The sequence below is a fragment of the Protomyctophum parallelum genome (assembly GCF_964188405.1).
Source record: "Protomyctophum parallelum genome assembly, chromosome: 17".
Taxonomy (NCBI): Eukaryota; Metazoa; Chordata; class Actinopteri; order Myctophiformes; family Myctophidae; genus Protomyctophum; species Protomyctophum parallelum.
The window spans coordinates 31,107,655-31,122,384 of record NC_139719.1 but is presented as its reverse complement, the minus strand read 5'-3'; the positions used below and the strand labels follow the sequence as shown (position 1 = coordinate 31,122,384).

Here is a 14,730-nt window from a genome sequence, read left to right as displayed (position 1 = left end):
TCTGTTCTTTGGCTATAAAGAAGTGTCTATTTGTACGTCTCTAAATGTTTTGATTGAACCCTCTTGTAAACAAGTGTAATGCTTTATTGCAGGGGTCCCCAAACTTAACAGAAAAAGTGTGACGATCGCAGGGGTGCCTAAACGTAAACATTTTTTTTTCTCCAGAAAGCCACACATAACCAAATATTAATAACCAGTGCACGTACTGTACATGCAGCACTACAGGGCTGCATAGTGCATGTACTGTACATGCAGCATGCATGTTGTTGGCATGGCGCTGCGCCATGCTTGAAATAAATCGCGTGTGTGTGATATGAAATGTCCAGTACCTCCCCAGTGCCTCCCCAGTGTCTCCCCAGTGTCCCCCCCGAGTGCCTCCCCAGTGCCTCCCCAGTGTCTCCCCAGTGCCTCCCCAGTGCCTCCCAGTGTCCCCCTGAGTGCCTCCCCAGTGCCTCCCTAGTGTCTCCCCAGTGCCTCCCTGAGTGCCTCCCCAGTGTCTCCCCAGTGCCTCCCCAGTGTCCCCTCAGTGCCTCCCCAGTGTCCCCCTGAGTGCCTCCCCAGTGGCCCCCAGTGTCTCCAATAGCAATACAAGAGCAATAATACATTTTTTTTTTTTTTTTTTGCTTGAGGCAGGCGGGCCACATAAAATGACACGGCGGGCCGTATACGGCCCGTGGGCCGTAGTTTGGGGACCCCTGCTTTATTGTGTCGTCCACTCACAGTTAACAGTCTTTGTATTGAGTTGTGCTTGAAATGTACTGTAATTCTGCAATCTGTTAATACAAATTTCAATCAATCAATCAAACACTAAATGGAAACTTGAAATGCGCAGATCTCCGGCAGGCCTGGTTGCCTAACTGTCAGGATGGGGGTGCGCTTCAGCCAACGCATCTGAAACGCAAACCAACCAAGGTGTCCGACGAACATTTCCCTTGTTATCTTGCAGGTGGTGGGATGGATAAAATGTCACAAATACTGATTACCACCACCAGTATCCTCATGCAGGAGACCTCAAGCCCGCAGGGCTGGCCAACGTTGAAGCACTCGGCCCTACTGGTCAGACCGTGCATTTAGGACGAGGAAACCCTGTGCAGCTGGCGATTACCATTGAGCACTTCTTTTCGATTTGGACACCAAAATTTGGTGTCCAAATCGAAAAAAGGCGGACGTAGACCAAACTTCAAAATCCATTTGACCATAAAATACTGATATTTCTGACAAACATGCATAGAAAATACAATCACTATTAACTCCACATTTAGTCATGACATTTATTAATTTAAAAGATACAGCATCTGAACATAGACACATGCAGGATGTTTAACTGCTACGACCATTCAGGCTCTGATTGGGTGACAGAGATGACAATTAACTGACAACGCATCTGAGACAAAACCAAAGCCATAGTAGAAACAACAAAAACGTCTATGTTTTTTTGTATCATTCCCGAAGCTCAAGCCTGCCATCGTTGATCCTCCAGCTCCAGCGCTGACATCCATCGGGGGCAGGGACACAGCGAAGCCAAAGGCCTGATTCTTTGATCTCTTGCTCGAAAGACACCATCTTTCTGTCCAGGGTCTCCATACTAAAGGTCTTGGCAGAGATCTATCATGGGACAATAGTGATTTGTCAGTCTTTGAGTTGAAATCGTACACTACTTGTGCACTGTGTGGTTCCACAATGCAGCTCATAAGTAAGTTGTGGCAGGAGGGGAACAGTGTCATCTAGATTAGAACAACACTCATAAGGTCCTTTGGTTGTTTTTAGGAGCATTCTGTTCTTTCTTTATTGCTGAGTAAGAGAACGGCACCAAACTTTACCTGCAATGACTGTTGCTATGAATGGGTGACAGAGGTGACAGCAAAAAGATGGAAACTAAAGAACATACTCCTACTGTATGACTAAGAATAAATCTCTTACTCTTGGGTATAACAATTAAAACTTTATGAGATCGATCATTTATGTGACATCTTGGGAAATCCCAGGTCACAACTCGCAAATGTTAACCCAACTGTCCTACAGCACACCAGACGACCACATACAATATTTAAAGAAGTCAAGGACCATAACCTGTCAATTCATGGCATTGTCTATGCACAGCTTTGGCCATTTATTATACATAAACTACATATTTTCTCTTGAATGGCAGTATTGTTAGATTAGAAGTTATTAAAACACTATACAATAACTTACCTGAATACTTGAGTATTATTAGTCAGAAGCAAAACTGGCTCATGTATGTGGTTGTGGAATAAACATTTTTAAGCACGTAAACTAGCACTCCCCCTGTCAGGTGATAAGAAGCAGCCTGCTCACTCCTCATGCATTGATGGAAGCATGAGCTCAGTTTGGGGCTCTCCCCAGGTTGGAAGAGGGAGCGTAGCGCCCTGTAAAAACGCTGCTAAACCATATACACATTGTTCTTGTATGTATGTTTTTAATGCTTTGTTTCCTAGTGGTTTCTCAATCCGGTGTATTTACGTTGCATTCATATGTAATGTCCATTAATACGCAATGTCCTAAAATATAATAATAAATAGGCGTAAAATATGAAAGGCGTAAACTAGCACTTCTGTAAATAGTTTTTCTTACTTGATCACTAATCCCAATGGCAACATGGCCCACTTTGACTTGTCGACGTTCACGGATCCTCAGGCACTCTCCATGGATGTTCTCAATCCAGATGTCCACACCTGGAGCAACAGAGTACCACAGAGTGATGTAAACCAGTAGCCAACCAATTTGTGGTTGTGAACATACAGGAATATACTATAGGTCTGTGTTTTTACCTTCTAAACAGTTCAAAGATGGCTGATTTGCTGAGATGACGAGCCATTCCAGATGGCCCTCCGTCTGGCTGTTGTAGGAGGAGAAGACTCCGGAGCTGAGGTCATCAGACCCTCCATCTGAGTCCTTGGAAATGGAGCGAAACGTTATTTTTATTATTTTTTAAAATGTTTTATCCCACAATTTTGTAACCCATTTTTCACCCAGTGTCAATTATCTAATGTAATCCTGGGCGCTACACTCCCTCTGCCAACCTGGGGGGGGCGGCGGACTGACCTCATGCTTCCTTCTATGCATGAGGAGGCCAAGCTGCTTCTTTTCACCTAACAAGGGAGAGTTTCCCCGGCCGGACGTAGCGCGTGGAAGGAACACGTTATTCCGACCAGTTCCTTTCCCCTCCATCAGGCACCCTTGGCTAGCCAGGGCGCCTGATGCAGACCAAGAGACCAAGATTTTGGGCAATGTCTTAATTTGGGTCTCCAAAAGATTAAGATGGCTCTTATAAAAGGCTTATAAAACATCAGTCTGTTAAACTATAAAGTTAGCATCTAGACTAGGACTTGAGTGTGGGTATTCCATCCCTCAATTTATCTTTTGACAAAACATTGTTTTGTGTTCATCTGTGCATACATGTGTCTGTACATCCATACACACCTTGTCCGAAACATCTATCTGGGATGTGTCTGAGCAGCTGAAACAAGATGGAGGGTGATCTCTGGGCTCCGGAGAGGGACTCTGGAGTGTGGTACCTATAGTTACACCTACAGCGAGAGAAAACATTGGAAGGTTCTCTCAGATGTAGACTCTTGGTTGAACTATTATGGTCAAGTTCTCCCAGATTGTACAACTGCATTTGTCACTCATAAACAAATGACATATGTATCCACAATTTTACTTTTGGTGACTTTTCAGACTTGCCTTCTCGAAGGTATTCCAGCTCTGGTTCCGAACCCCATGAATGCGCTGCCGACTGCAGGCCTTGACGCAGTACAGGGAAGTGGGCTTGGAGAGTGTGGAAATACCCGGTGGATGAGGAAGAGTCGCAATCCTCTTCTTCCTCTTCCTCCCAGTCTCCCTCATAATCCCAGTCATTATTTGGACATGCTCCCCTTTCCTGAGAGCACTCCTCCTCTCCCATGTAAATGTCCACTTCAGAATCCGAACCCGTTTCCCAGTCTCTGTCCTCTGCCACGTAATCATCCTGTAATGATTTTGGTTCAGCATTCCACTCCTTAGCCGAAGAAGCACTCTCCGCTTCAGAATCTTGGTCCAGTTCGGAGACTCTCTCCTCCCCATCACAGCTGTCTTCATCAGCCGCCCTTGTTCTCCAGGGGCTCACCCAGTTCATTGCAGGTAACGAGTTACCAGCTCCCAATTTCACAGAGATCGCTGGGATCCCATGGGCGGACAGAGTGCAGGGTATGTCGCCATGATGGCTCTTTCCGTGATCCAGTTTCTCACAGGCCCATTTGAGAGAGCTGCGACTGAGGCCGCCGACTGTGGGATGAAATTATACTGTCAGTGCTTGTAAAAACTTAAAATCAGCAGTGTCAGCAGGCAGGAGTCTCTTTGTTCAGAATAATAGGGATGCAAAAACCTTCTATCATGTTCAAATTGTATCTGTATTTGTATCTTCACACATACAAAGAAAGTTTAGAACAAAGGGAGTCTACCAACGTGCCTCAAGCCTGGAGCGGCTGGGCTGGTGCATCACAGGAACAAGGACACATGTTTCAGAAGGCGCAGCACGGACATTTTAAGCCTTGTTTTTAGTTGCTAGTATAGAAAACGACTAACGTTTCGAACTATACGTCTTCATCAGAGTCTGACTCTGATGAAGACCGCATACTGTAAAAAAAAAAAGTTTATTTGGCAGGTTGCTCTCCGTGTATAGAGGTCACGACCATATAAATAAAAATAACAAATAAGAAATCCATTGAGAGTGAACGTTACTAATATGTATACAGCCAGTCTGTGGGCCCTGATTTGTCCGTTGTGACGGACAATTTTCAGAGCCTTTAACAATGAGGATTACACAAAGGTGGAGTTTAAATCTAATCCCAATTGAATTTGAAAGTTGTGTCAGTCAGTAATGGATGTAATGGATGCACTGACCTGCTCTGAGAGCCTTGGTTGTTTTCTTCTGAAGCTCCCTGGCGGACGCTCGTCTCTCTGGGTCCTTCCTGAGACCAGCTCTGAGGACCTTCGCAGTGAAGTGGTTACAGTTGGACGGCACTTCCCATAGAGGTGGAGGCTCATTAGCAATCTGACCAACAAATGGCAACAAATTGCTGAATGTCAGAATCTGCTATTTTGAATGAAGTGCTAGAATTGATTTGCACATTTTTTACAGTTGACAAGACAATACCTGTTTGTCTACATGCAGTATTACTTTCTTAAGTCATGGCTGAGGGTCACACAACTCATTAAGTTAAAAACACAGTCATGTATAATGTATGGTAGATTAAAGTGGTTAAAGGTAAACTGACCGTGAGACACAGCGGATGTGTGTAATAACGTATCCAGGGGTGGCATCCATTAAGCATGTGCAGTAGCATGCAACAGCTGCTCCATACGTCCGCCTTGCCACAGTGCTTGTCTCCACGCGCCACCTCAGGGGCCATGTGGGTCTCTGTGCCAGGGAAGCCAGACCCTGCGCCATAAACAAACAGGAAAACACTATAGGGACACTATGCCGTATACCTTAGAACCACTGCCTTACACGGTATCCATATCCAACTTTAACCCCCTTTCTCGTATCTCTGCCTATAATGTGTTCTGTGCAGTGAAAGTGTCAATGAAGATATTAAAGCACAGTTAGCTCTCAGTGTAAGTCACTCTGGATAAAACATGAATGGATAAGTTGAGAAGACTCCCACCAAATAACTAAGGGAATCCAGGGACCCAGAAGTACATCCAAAAAGAAAAATAATTCCTTCCTGCTGCACGCAACGGATGACCTTTGCGTTGATTGTAGTAAAATATTTTTATTTCACACAGGCCATCAAAACTCATTTACATTTACAACATGATGGAACACGGTGTGTGTGTGTGTGTGTGTGTGTGTGTGCGTGCGCGCGTGTGCTCACACACGCACGTACGTGCGTGCGTGTGTGAGTGAATGAGTGAGTGTGTGAGTGAGTGAGAGAGAGAGAGAGAGAGAGAGAGAGAGAGACAATACAATTGTATTGATCTTATAATTATAAGAAGTGTGTAATGAGAACTATGACTACTATGGAAAAGATGAACAGTTTTCTACATGTAATACATTCAATTAAAAAATGTATAACCAAATAACAGCGTAATCAGTAAACCTTAAGTCAAGTACAGAGCCAACCTTCACATTTTGCTGTCTTAATTACACTAATCATAGAAAACGTTATATGTATTCTGTGTTCCTCTACTTACCCCCGGATGCATTGGTTCTCTGTCCATCGTGGTCTAACGTCTCAGAGAGACCAAAGTCACAGAGGAACGTGTCCCTGCTGTTGGCAGACAGCAGCACATTGTCAACTGGAATGAAGAAATATACACAAACCTCAGAAAAAAAACAGAAGGCAGGATTTTAATCAGAAATGACAAGGAGGCCCACACTTGTCAGACTGAAATGATTGTTCTCAGTTCATTCCACCAGAGGGCGTGCTAGGCTACATCTTATATTTGTTTTGAGTTTCATGAAGGTCATCCAGTCTATGAGGTCCCCATTATGGCAACCAGTCAGGATCGAAAAGTGGATCAGCAGATATTATGAGAAGATGGCCAAAGGGAAACTCAAAAAGAGGAACACCATTAGTATGATATACTTGAGGTTCCAGTGCAAGACCAGTATTGAATCACTGTGCTGTACAGTTTGCATACATTTTGGTTGATATATATCAATCCTGTGCAAATATTTTAAGATACCTTTGATATCCAGGTGGAGGACATGTCTGAGGTGGAGGTGTTCCAGTGCGCCTAGCAGCTGACAGAGGTAATGCAGGGCCAGGTCCTCAGGAAGGCTGCTTCTGTCTCTCACTAGCTGGGCCAAGCAACCTAAGGACATTCACATTTAGTTTTTTCCCCCCCGTTTTTTCTCACCTTACATTTTAGCATTTATTTCCAATGTAGGCCACACCGACTACAGTAGACTCAAGCTTATATTTTGGACTGGAGAATATTTACCTGGCTTCAAGTCCATGAACAGAATGATGTTCAGGTCCTCTCTCACAGCTCCGAAAAGCTCCACAACACGAGGAGAGTTTAGAGCGCTCCACGTGCTCACCTCCTCACTGCTGAAGTGACTCAAAGGGATCTGGAGTTCATGACATAATGATAATAATAATATACTTTATTGTGCCGTATTCGTCTTCACAGTCTGTTCAAACACCCACATCAAAAACAACACAGAGCACATAACACCAAGACAATACAAAAACATGAGGTCCCCACAGTATACAGAACCATCATATCGGCGGTGCAGTTTGTTTAATGCCGCGATGGCTGAGAGAACAAAACTCAGACTAAAACAGACCATTTTCCATGGCAAGGTTCTGTATCTTTGTCCAGATGGCATGAGGTTAAAGCAGCGACACAGGGGATGATCAGTGTCATTTGATATTGAAAGTGCTATCCGTGTGATGGCCTTATTGTTCATTTCAGAAAGTGTGGGTGTAGGAAGTCTGATGATCTTAGAAGCAATACGGGTAATACTGAAAAGTTTGTTTCTGTTAGGCATGGACATAGTATGATGTAACAGAAAAAAGAATGTCCAAATAGGAGATCTGACAAGAAACATACGTGAAACTGAGCTGAATGATCTTTTTAGTTCCAACAGAGATAAACGTGTCATTTCAATAGGCCTCTAGCCGCTAAAAGAATATACAGTATGTTGGTGAATTAGTGACCGTTTGTCTTGTCTCACCCTCTTGGCTGCACACAGGAATCCTGTCCTGTTGTCTCGTACACAGTAGACATCCCCGTATGAGCCGTTCTGGATGTGGTGCAGAACACAGTACTCTTCTCCTTCCCTGTACTTGTGCTTGTTCGGCTGGAGCTGCTGAATGGTCACAATTGTGTATATTCAAAGCAGATTAGAAAATGATTGTCAGACAGTATGCCTAAAAAAGCATTAACATTAAGCATGGATATATGGATATATGGATGGTTGGGTGGATCATCATACATCACATTTTTGTCATACATCGAAATCAGTGAACTTGAAAGAACCATGTCTTACATTGTGAAATACAATGCCTTCATTGGTAGGTACGTTGATGTTTCTTTGAGTCGAGGTGTGCTTCACCAAGTCTTTGAAGAAAGGTGAAACAAACTGCCTTGGCATTTCTGTCACCCGTCCCCTTAGTCCACCTAGCACTGTGTCCGTATGAGGCAGTTCGGCAAAACTTTCCATACACAGAGACGTAGAAACAACACTGGGGGTAAAGGTAGAGTCAGAAATTCCCTGTAGGCTGGGCACCGAGTCAGAACACATGCCCTCCAAGGTGGAGGTCTCAAAATCGCACTCTGCCAAGCACTTGGAAGAGGTAAAGTCACACACACCCATCAGGCCAAAGGTCGCGTCGGACGTGCCCCTTCCGACTTGGAAACTGTCCAAAACGCACATGCTCAAGAAGGAATCTGACACTTCCCTCAAGCTGCACACGGAGTCTGAGCTGCCCCCATGGGAAGATAACTCCGATCCACTCTCTTGAGTGCAAACACACTCCCAGCCTCCCTCTTTCCCCAGCTGGCAGGCAGAGTCTGACATTCTCCCAGTGTCAACACTAGGAGAGTCTGCCACGTTGTTTGGACAGTACAGGTCATCAGACAAAGGCACGCCCTCTAGTCTGTCATCATACAAATCTGCACTGCTATAGCAGGATGCAAGCTCCTCATCAGGTATGTGTGTTTGCCCTGAATTGTCCTGGTGATTGCTGTGGTCCGTGATCCAGTCAGTGAACTGGGGAGGAGGAGGTATGATGTCAACAGGTGATGTTGTGTCGTCTTGCACCGAGCTCAACCAGTCAATCTCCTGCACCCAAAGGCCCTGGATGATGGGACGTTCCTCCCCTTCATGTTGGTGCTTCTGTCTCATTGTGTGCGATTTCCTCCGATGTTTCCTACGAAGCCGGTGGTGTGGTAGTGTGGGCTTACCATCATCACTCTCCTTGTCTTCTGTGTTCATTAGAACTGCCGTTTTCTTGGCATGGAACCTGCATATTGGAGGATATATTGTTTTAGTGTCATTGATATAGTGTTTGCTCAGTAACAAGGGTCTCAGAATGTTTGTATACAATTAATGTTCTTGGTTGGGATAACAATTTGATCCGATTAGGAGAGGATACAGGCTAAACAAGTGAATAAACTAAATGGGCCCTGCCCACAAATGCACGCACGCATGCAAGCCCCCGTGAAAATGTAGATACCGTGAAAACTGTTTACCACAAAGGTCTGATTACTGTGAGTAACCATCACATACTTTCTCGAGAAATACATTGCAGCTTGAGTTTATAATGTATGATGCTCTGAGCAGGATAAACCAAATGCCATTGATCTCCATTGTATTGGCTGACGGCATCTCTATGGCAGAATTCACCAAATCACACGTAATCTACCTGGATGTGTAGCACTGTGTAGAAGTTTATTTCATATTTTGGGTAAACTACTCTGTCCCCTTTAATTAATTAAAGCACATGCAATATAGCTTTGCCATATTAGAAACCTGACCAATATGCAACTTTTCAAGTAACTAAAACGGCTCTGAATTCCTCACAGACAGGATGCTGATTACAGCAGATTGAATGAGTTGAATTGGATAGTGAGAAATGAAGCATGGGGTTGTGTACGTGGAGGTACCTGTGAAGCATGGGGTTGTGTACTTGGAGCCGGTACCTGTGAAGCATGGGGTTGTGTACTTAGAGGTACCTGTGAAGCATGGGGTTGTGTGTACTTGGAGGTACCTGTGAAGCATGGGGTTGTGTACTTAGAGGTACCTGTGAAGCATGGGGTTGTGTACTTAGAGGTACCTGTGAGGCATGGGGTTGGTTGTGTACTTAGAGGTACCTGTGAGGCATGGGGTTGTGTACTTAGAGGTACCTGTGAAGCATGGGGTTGTGTACTTGGAGGTACCTGTGAAGCATGGGGTTGTGTACTTAGAGGTACCTGTGAAGCATGGGGTTGTGTACTTAGAGGTACCTGTGAAGCATGGGGTTGTGTACTTAGAGGTACCTGTGCTTTTGAACTGGTTGAGATCTTGAATACTGGCATTGTGTCCTGGTGGGGCTGAACTCCTGGTCTTCTTCTCCTGAAGCACAGAGTCACACTCTAAATTAGAGGGTAGGATCCAACATGACATGAGACAGATGATCTCTCAAAGAACAACTTTAATGTTATGCTGCTAGTAGGTCCTAATGTCATGGTCAGAGAAAAAGAAAATCATGTGAAATGAGATGAGAACCACTGTAAAAAGGGAATTCTTTCTCTTACGCCACATTTAAGTTAACTGCTTAGCACGGCAGACAACATGTTCAGTAGCCTACATAGGAATGATACTTTCTCAATTTGGATTTGAACATGTATATAATCATTTTAATATACAAATTCCTCCCAAACTGAAACACAAGGTAATTGTAATGCATGTGTATTGTATGTATACTTAGAACACTAAAGTACAACAGTACTCGCCGTTAATCTCGCTCATATATAGCTTACTTCAAGTTTCAGTTTATAACCGTAAACTGCTCCTGAGTTGATACATGACACATGACACAAGGGGCGGTAGCAGCTCAAGAGGTCGAGTGGCTGATTGGGAATAGGAAGGTTCAATCCCGGACTCCCACTGTGTTACTGTCAAAGTGTCTTTGAGACAGTGAACCCCTCACTGCTCCCGATGAGCAGGTTTGTGTTGCATGGATTCCTCCACCATCGGTGTGTGAATGATTGAATATAATGCAATTGTAAGGTGCTTTGGATAAAGGCGCTATATACAGTGAACGCACAATTTACCAATTACATTTAAGCTCTGCATCAGTCTTACCCTCAGCCTGGGCAATAATGGAGACGTATGGGCTCTCTTCAAGCACATTTTGCCCTTCTGCACTGAGCTGCGTGGCAGTGCCATGCTCCATTAACCGACTCAGATGAGGTGCAATGTCTTGGGCCAGTGAATCTTTCTCTTCATCACAGCCTTGGCCCTTCTCCTTGGCCACAAACGATAACTCCGAACCTCCCGTTACCACAACGAATGGTGTGTTGGAGTCAAACATCCTGGGAATGGCCATTTCTTTTCATGTACAGGTGTGCTACTTCTGCTTTATACTGTTGGACCTAGGAGCACATAAGGGCAAACAAACTGTAACGCTCAACAACTTGTGCTGGACAGAATGCAGAAGAATGAAAATGTGATGCATTAGAAGAAGTTACTGTCAAAATATGACATATTACAGTACATTAAATGTACTGTAATATGTCATATTTTGACAGTAAAATATATTTTCTTAATAAATAAGTAACTACTTTCAGGGCCAAGTAATGCGTAATATAATTTTCACATTACTTTATTTTTTTTGGTAGAAGCTTAGTTTCTGACATAGTTATATGATCCTATTACCCAATTTGTAACTATTACTTGACAAGCCTGTGACGACTTGTGAGCTTGTAGATCATCTAATTTTGTAGATCATCATATTATTGGCCTATGAAGGCCAATAATATGTGGGCACATATCCTTGACTCAATCTCAGAGGTTCTCTTTGGTCTGGTCTGAGCGATGACAACTGGGCGTGACCAGTTGCTATGTCAACAAAAGGACATCACTGGACACTAATTTGTCCCATCAGTAACCTGACAACCTCCCAAAAGAATTCCATTTGGTGTCACTTCACAGTTCACATTAAAGATTCAGTGACCTACCTACCACAAGGAGACACAGCTTGGCGTGTATTTTTCACTGTTGTGCAAACAGCAGAAATAGTTATGTATTTGGCAGGAATTCTAATGCGTTGGCATTTGCCGTGGTTGGGTGTGAATGAACGGACACGACTAGCGATCCTGGCAAGGTGGGTATAAATAGCATGGGAAGATTTGACAAGCACAGAACTAGCCCACATGCCTTCCCCCTGGGCCAGCCAGCTGTCCAAGTCTCTCTTGCTCAGCGCCCGCCATATTGACAGTGAAGGGGAAGAGATCAAAACAATTCTATTGGAGCACACTGGACACCACAAAGAGCAATCCAAACAAGTTCTTCTGATAAGAAAGGAACAGATGGAATACCCAGGTACAGGTTTATACAGTCTATAGAGGGCCATTTACTGTATGTCAGTGTTTGATGCTATAAACACTTCCAGTGTTAAACTCAGCACTGAGAATGTATATTGTTGCTTAAACACTGACCTTATGTAGGTTTATTATGATTCTGTAACTGTGCTGCATTCTCATTGACTGTCACAGAAACATTGTTGAAATCAAGTGCCAAGAAAAGGTTAAAACAACTAAAACAACGTGTACACATAAAAATAACCAATGAACAAAAAACCACACAAACACATTCCTGCTCCTTTTAAGTTAACCTGACTCCGCCAGATTGCGGCAGTGGTTCTACCAGGCTAGTTTTAAGTAGGACCCTAGTTTAACCATTCCATGACATAACAGTTAACTGTTGAAAACCGTGGCCCTTTACAATATCTCCACAACTGAGCAGTCTGAGCTACAGCTGCTCTGCACCTGCACTGATCTTGTGTGCCACAAGTTTCGTTTACTTCCTGTCGTCTCAGCTGTGGGACTCGTCCCAAGCCACATCCCCCTTATACTGTACTGTATGTATGAGTTGAAATCGAGAACATCACCATTGAGAGAGTCGTAGTGTGGTTAGAAGTATTGTAACAAAGCCAAAAACGTACCTAAGAATAGAATCTGCTTCTCCTTTACTGAGTCCTGCTGAAATCACCTCAGAGGTCTGTTAAAGAGGTTGAGAGCTGCTGCCTGTTCCTCTTGTCCGTCCTGTGTATTAGCATGCGTGCACTTTGGTACTCCAAGTTTAACCTACCGGCTTTCTTCCCACCAGTCCCTTCTGATTGGTGGACTATAATGCGTGTGTGAGTTATGATACCCCGTCCCCTCCCTTCAGAGCCCACCCACGCACATTCACCACCCACTACCCTGTCCAACATCCAAAAGCAGGGATTACTGACTGTACACTACATGCGCCAAGTGACACTTGGCCACAGACAAGGTAGACAGCCTCTTAAGTCCCACACACAATTCATGCTGTGGCTCTTCCCAGGGTTTGTACAGTATTTGGTTTGTATAAATGAAACACTTAAACCATGTATACGTCATTGACCAGAGTCACCCAAGGGTCTATCCTTGGCCCACTCCTTTTTCCCTAAATCTCTTCACCAAAAATGGCAGATTTACAAGCTCACAGTCACAATGTCCAGAATAGGGTTGTAATGAAACGCTTAGGGTTCAAGTGTTAAATTCAAGCACATTTCAAGGACCTTGACATTACAGTCAGGGTCCAGATCCAAAATCCAATATTGAAGAGCTGTAATTTTCAGTTTCAGTGATTCCAAACAACTTTCCAAACTTTCCAAACAATATTTACCAAAACCTTGTAAAAAACAAAGAAGCAAAAGTATAGTGTCAAAGCAAAGGAATGTTAGGTCACAACGTTCAAGGGCCCAACTGAGACATACATCATCAGGAGACTTGATTAATTTTCTATGTCTGTTTAAGTTGTAACCAACTCTGCTAAAACATTTAAATCAAGGACAAAAGGCTGAATATTTTAAATAGCGGCCCCTTCCTCTGGCCTTGAATTCAAAACATGTATATTTCTAGTACTAAATTATCGATCTCTCTATTAAAAACGTGCAACTGTCCTGAGTTAGTGAAGATGGATGTTTTATTTTTTTGTCTGTTCATTCATGCTGTGCATGTGTGGCCACTGGCAGCAAGTCAACAATGTTACTACCTAGTTCCTACCCAACCAACACACACTTGTCCCAAATTCAGCTGACTGGAATCAGCACATTGCCATGGGAATTAGCAACATGCCAGAGGAGGGAGTGTGTAAGGTTGGTGTGCGTGTTTGTGTATGTGTAGGGTTCTCTTTCCCTGGCAACATGTGAATGGATCAGTGGCCGGCCAATAGAGGGGCTGTGGAACGAGTGTGCCAACACGTCAATGGGTTTTGTCAGTTCAGTTTTCTGTACTGTTGTTAGGTCTAAGTGTCTATACATAGATTTGGATGGCCAGTGTCATTAGCACTCCTTAAGGTCACATCCATCCACACCCATTCATGCCACTGGCATTGATGAAATTAATACAATTCTGCTGAACAGGGTCTTTCTAAGCTTTAAATCAAACATGGTAGACAGCCTGCTCAGGGCAAGATGATGTAAATAATTGCTAATTCATTGAGCAATCACTCTTATTGATGTGAAAACGTACTCGTCTCCCAAGTTTATCAGTGTATGGAATTTAATGAAACAAAACCCAATTATTGAATTGAACAAAATGATGCGACACCTCCCACTCAACCATGAGTTCTGTGCATCTCAGCCAAAGAGACAGTAGTGTCTCTAAGTGGACAAAAACAACTTCAAGCCTAACAATGGAGCCACACAGGAGAGGATAATGTACACACTGTGTTGGCCTCATTTAGTGTCAAGGCCTAATCTCTCAATCGTTCTCCTATTGTCTTCCAGTCAAACAGAACTGCCAGTGTTGATGTTTGGCCACCAGGGGGCCCAGGAGATAAAGCTATGCTACTGTGAGGATATAGTGGAATTGTTGGGCTGCCAAGCAGACAGCAATACAAACTAAGTAAGTCCCCCGCAGCTGTGGCTGTGAGGGGTTAAGGGGCCCCTCTTTTACTGCTCTCTGCTTGCATATCAACATGTATTTACTTGGGTTGTCACAACAACTTTTTTGATGACACAAAAAGGGGGCTAAGGAGTGGCT

The 14,730-nt window shown here is 43.8% G+C and overlaps 1 protein-coding gene across 1 annotated transcript; it reads right to left on the bottom strand.

Moving 5' to 3' along the window:
* Positions 1–1,257: 1,257 nt before the first annotated feature.
* map3k14b (mitogen-activated protein kinase kinase kinase 14b) lies at positions 1,258–12,771 on the bottom strand. Its single transcript, XM_083786996.1, has 15 exons — positions 12,663–12,771; positions 10,802–11,091; positions 9,994–10,069; positions 8,003–8,978; positions 7,688–7,822; positions 6,949–7,078; positions 6,691–6,819; positions 6,196–6,300; positions 5,277–5,440; positions 4,903–5,053; positions 3,706–4,284; positions 3,442–3,548; positions 2,790–2,913; positions 2,593–2,693; positions 1,258–1,605 (listed from the first exon to the last, which is right to left on the bottom strand). The coding sequence occupies exons 2-15, from the start codon at positions 11,043–11,045 to the stop codon at positions 1,441–1,443; spliced, it is 3,186 nt and encodes a 1,061-aa protein (XP_083643122.1). The 5' UTR covers positions 11,046–11,091; positions 12,663–12,771; the 3' UTR covers positions 1,258–1,440.
* Between the last annotated feature and the right edge of the window lie 1,959 nt (positions 12,772–14,730).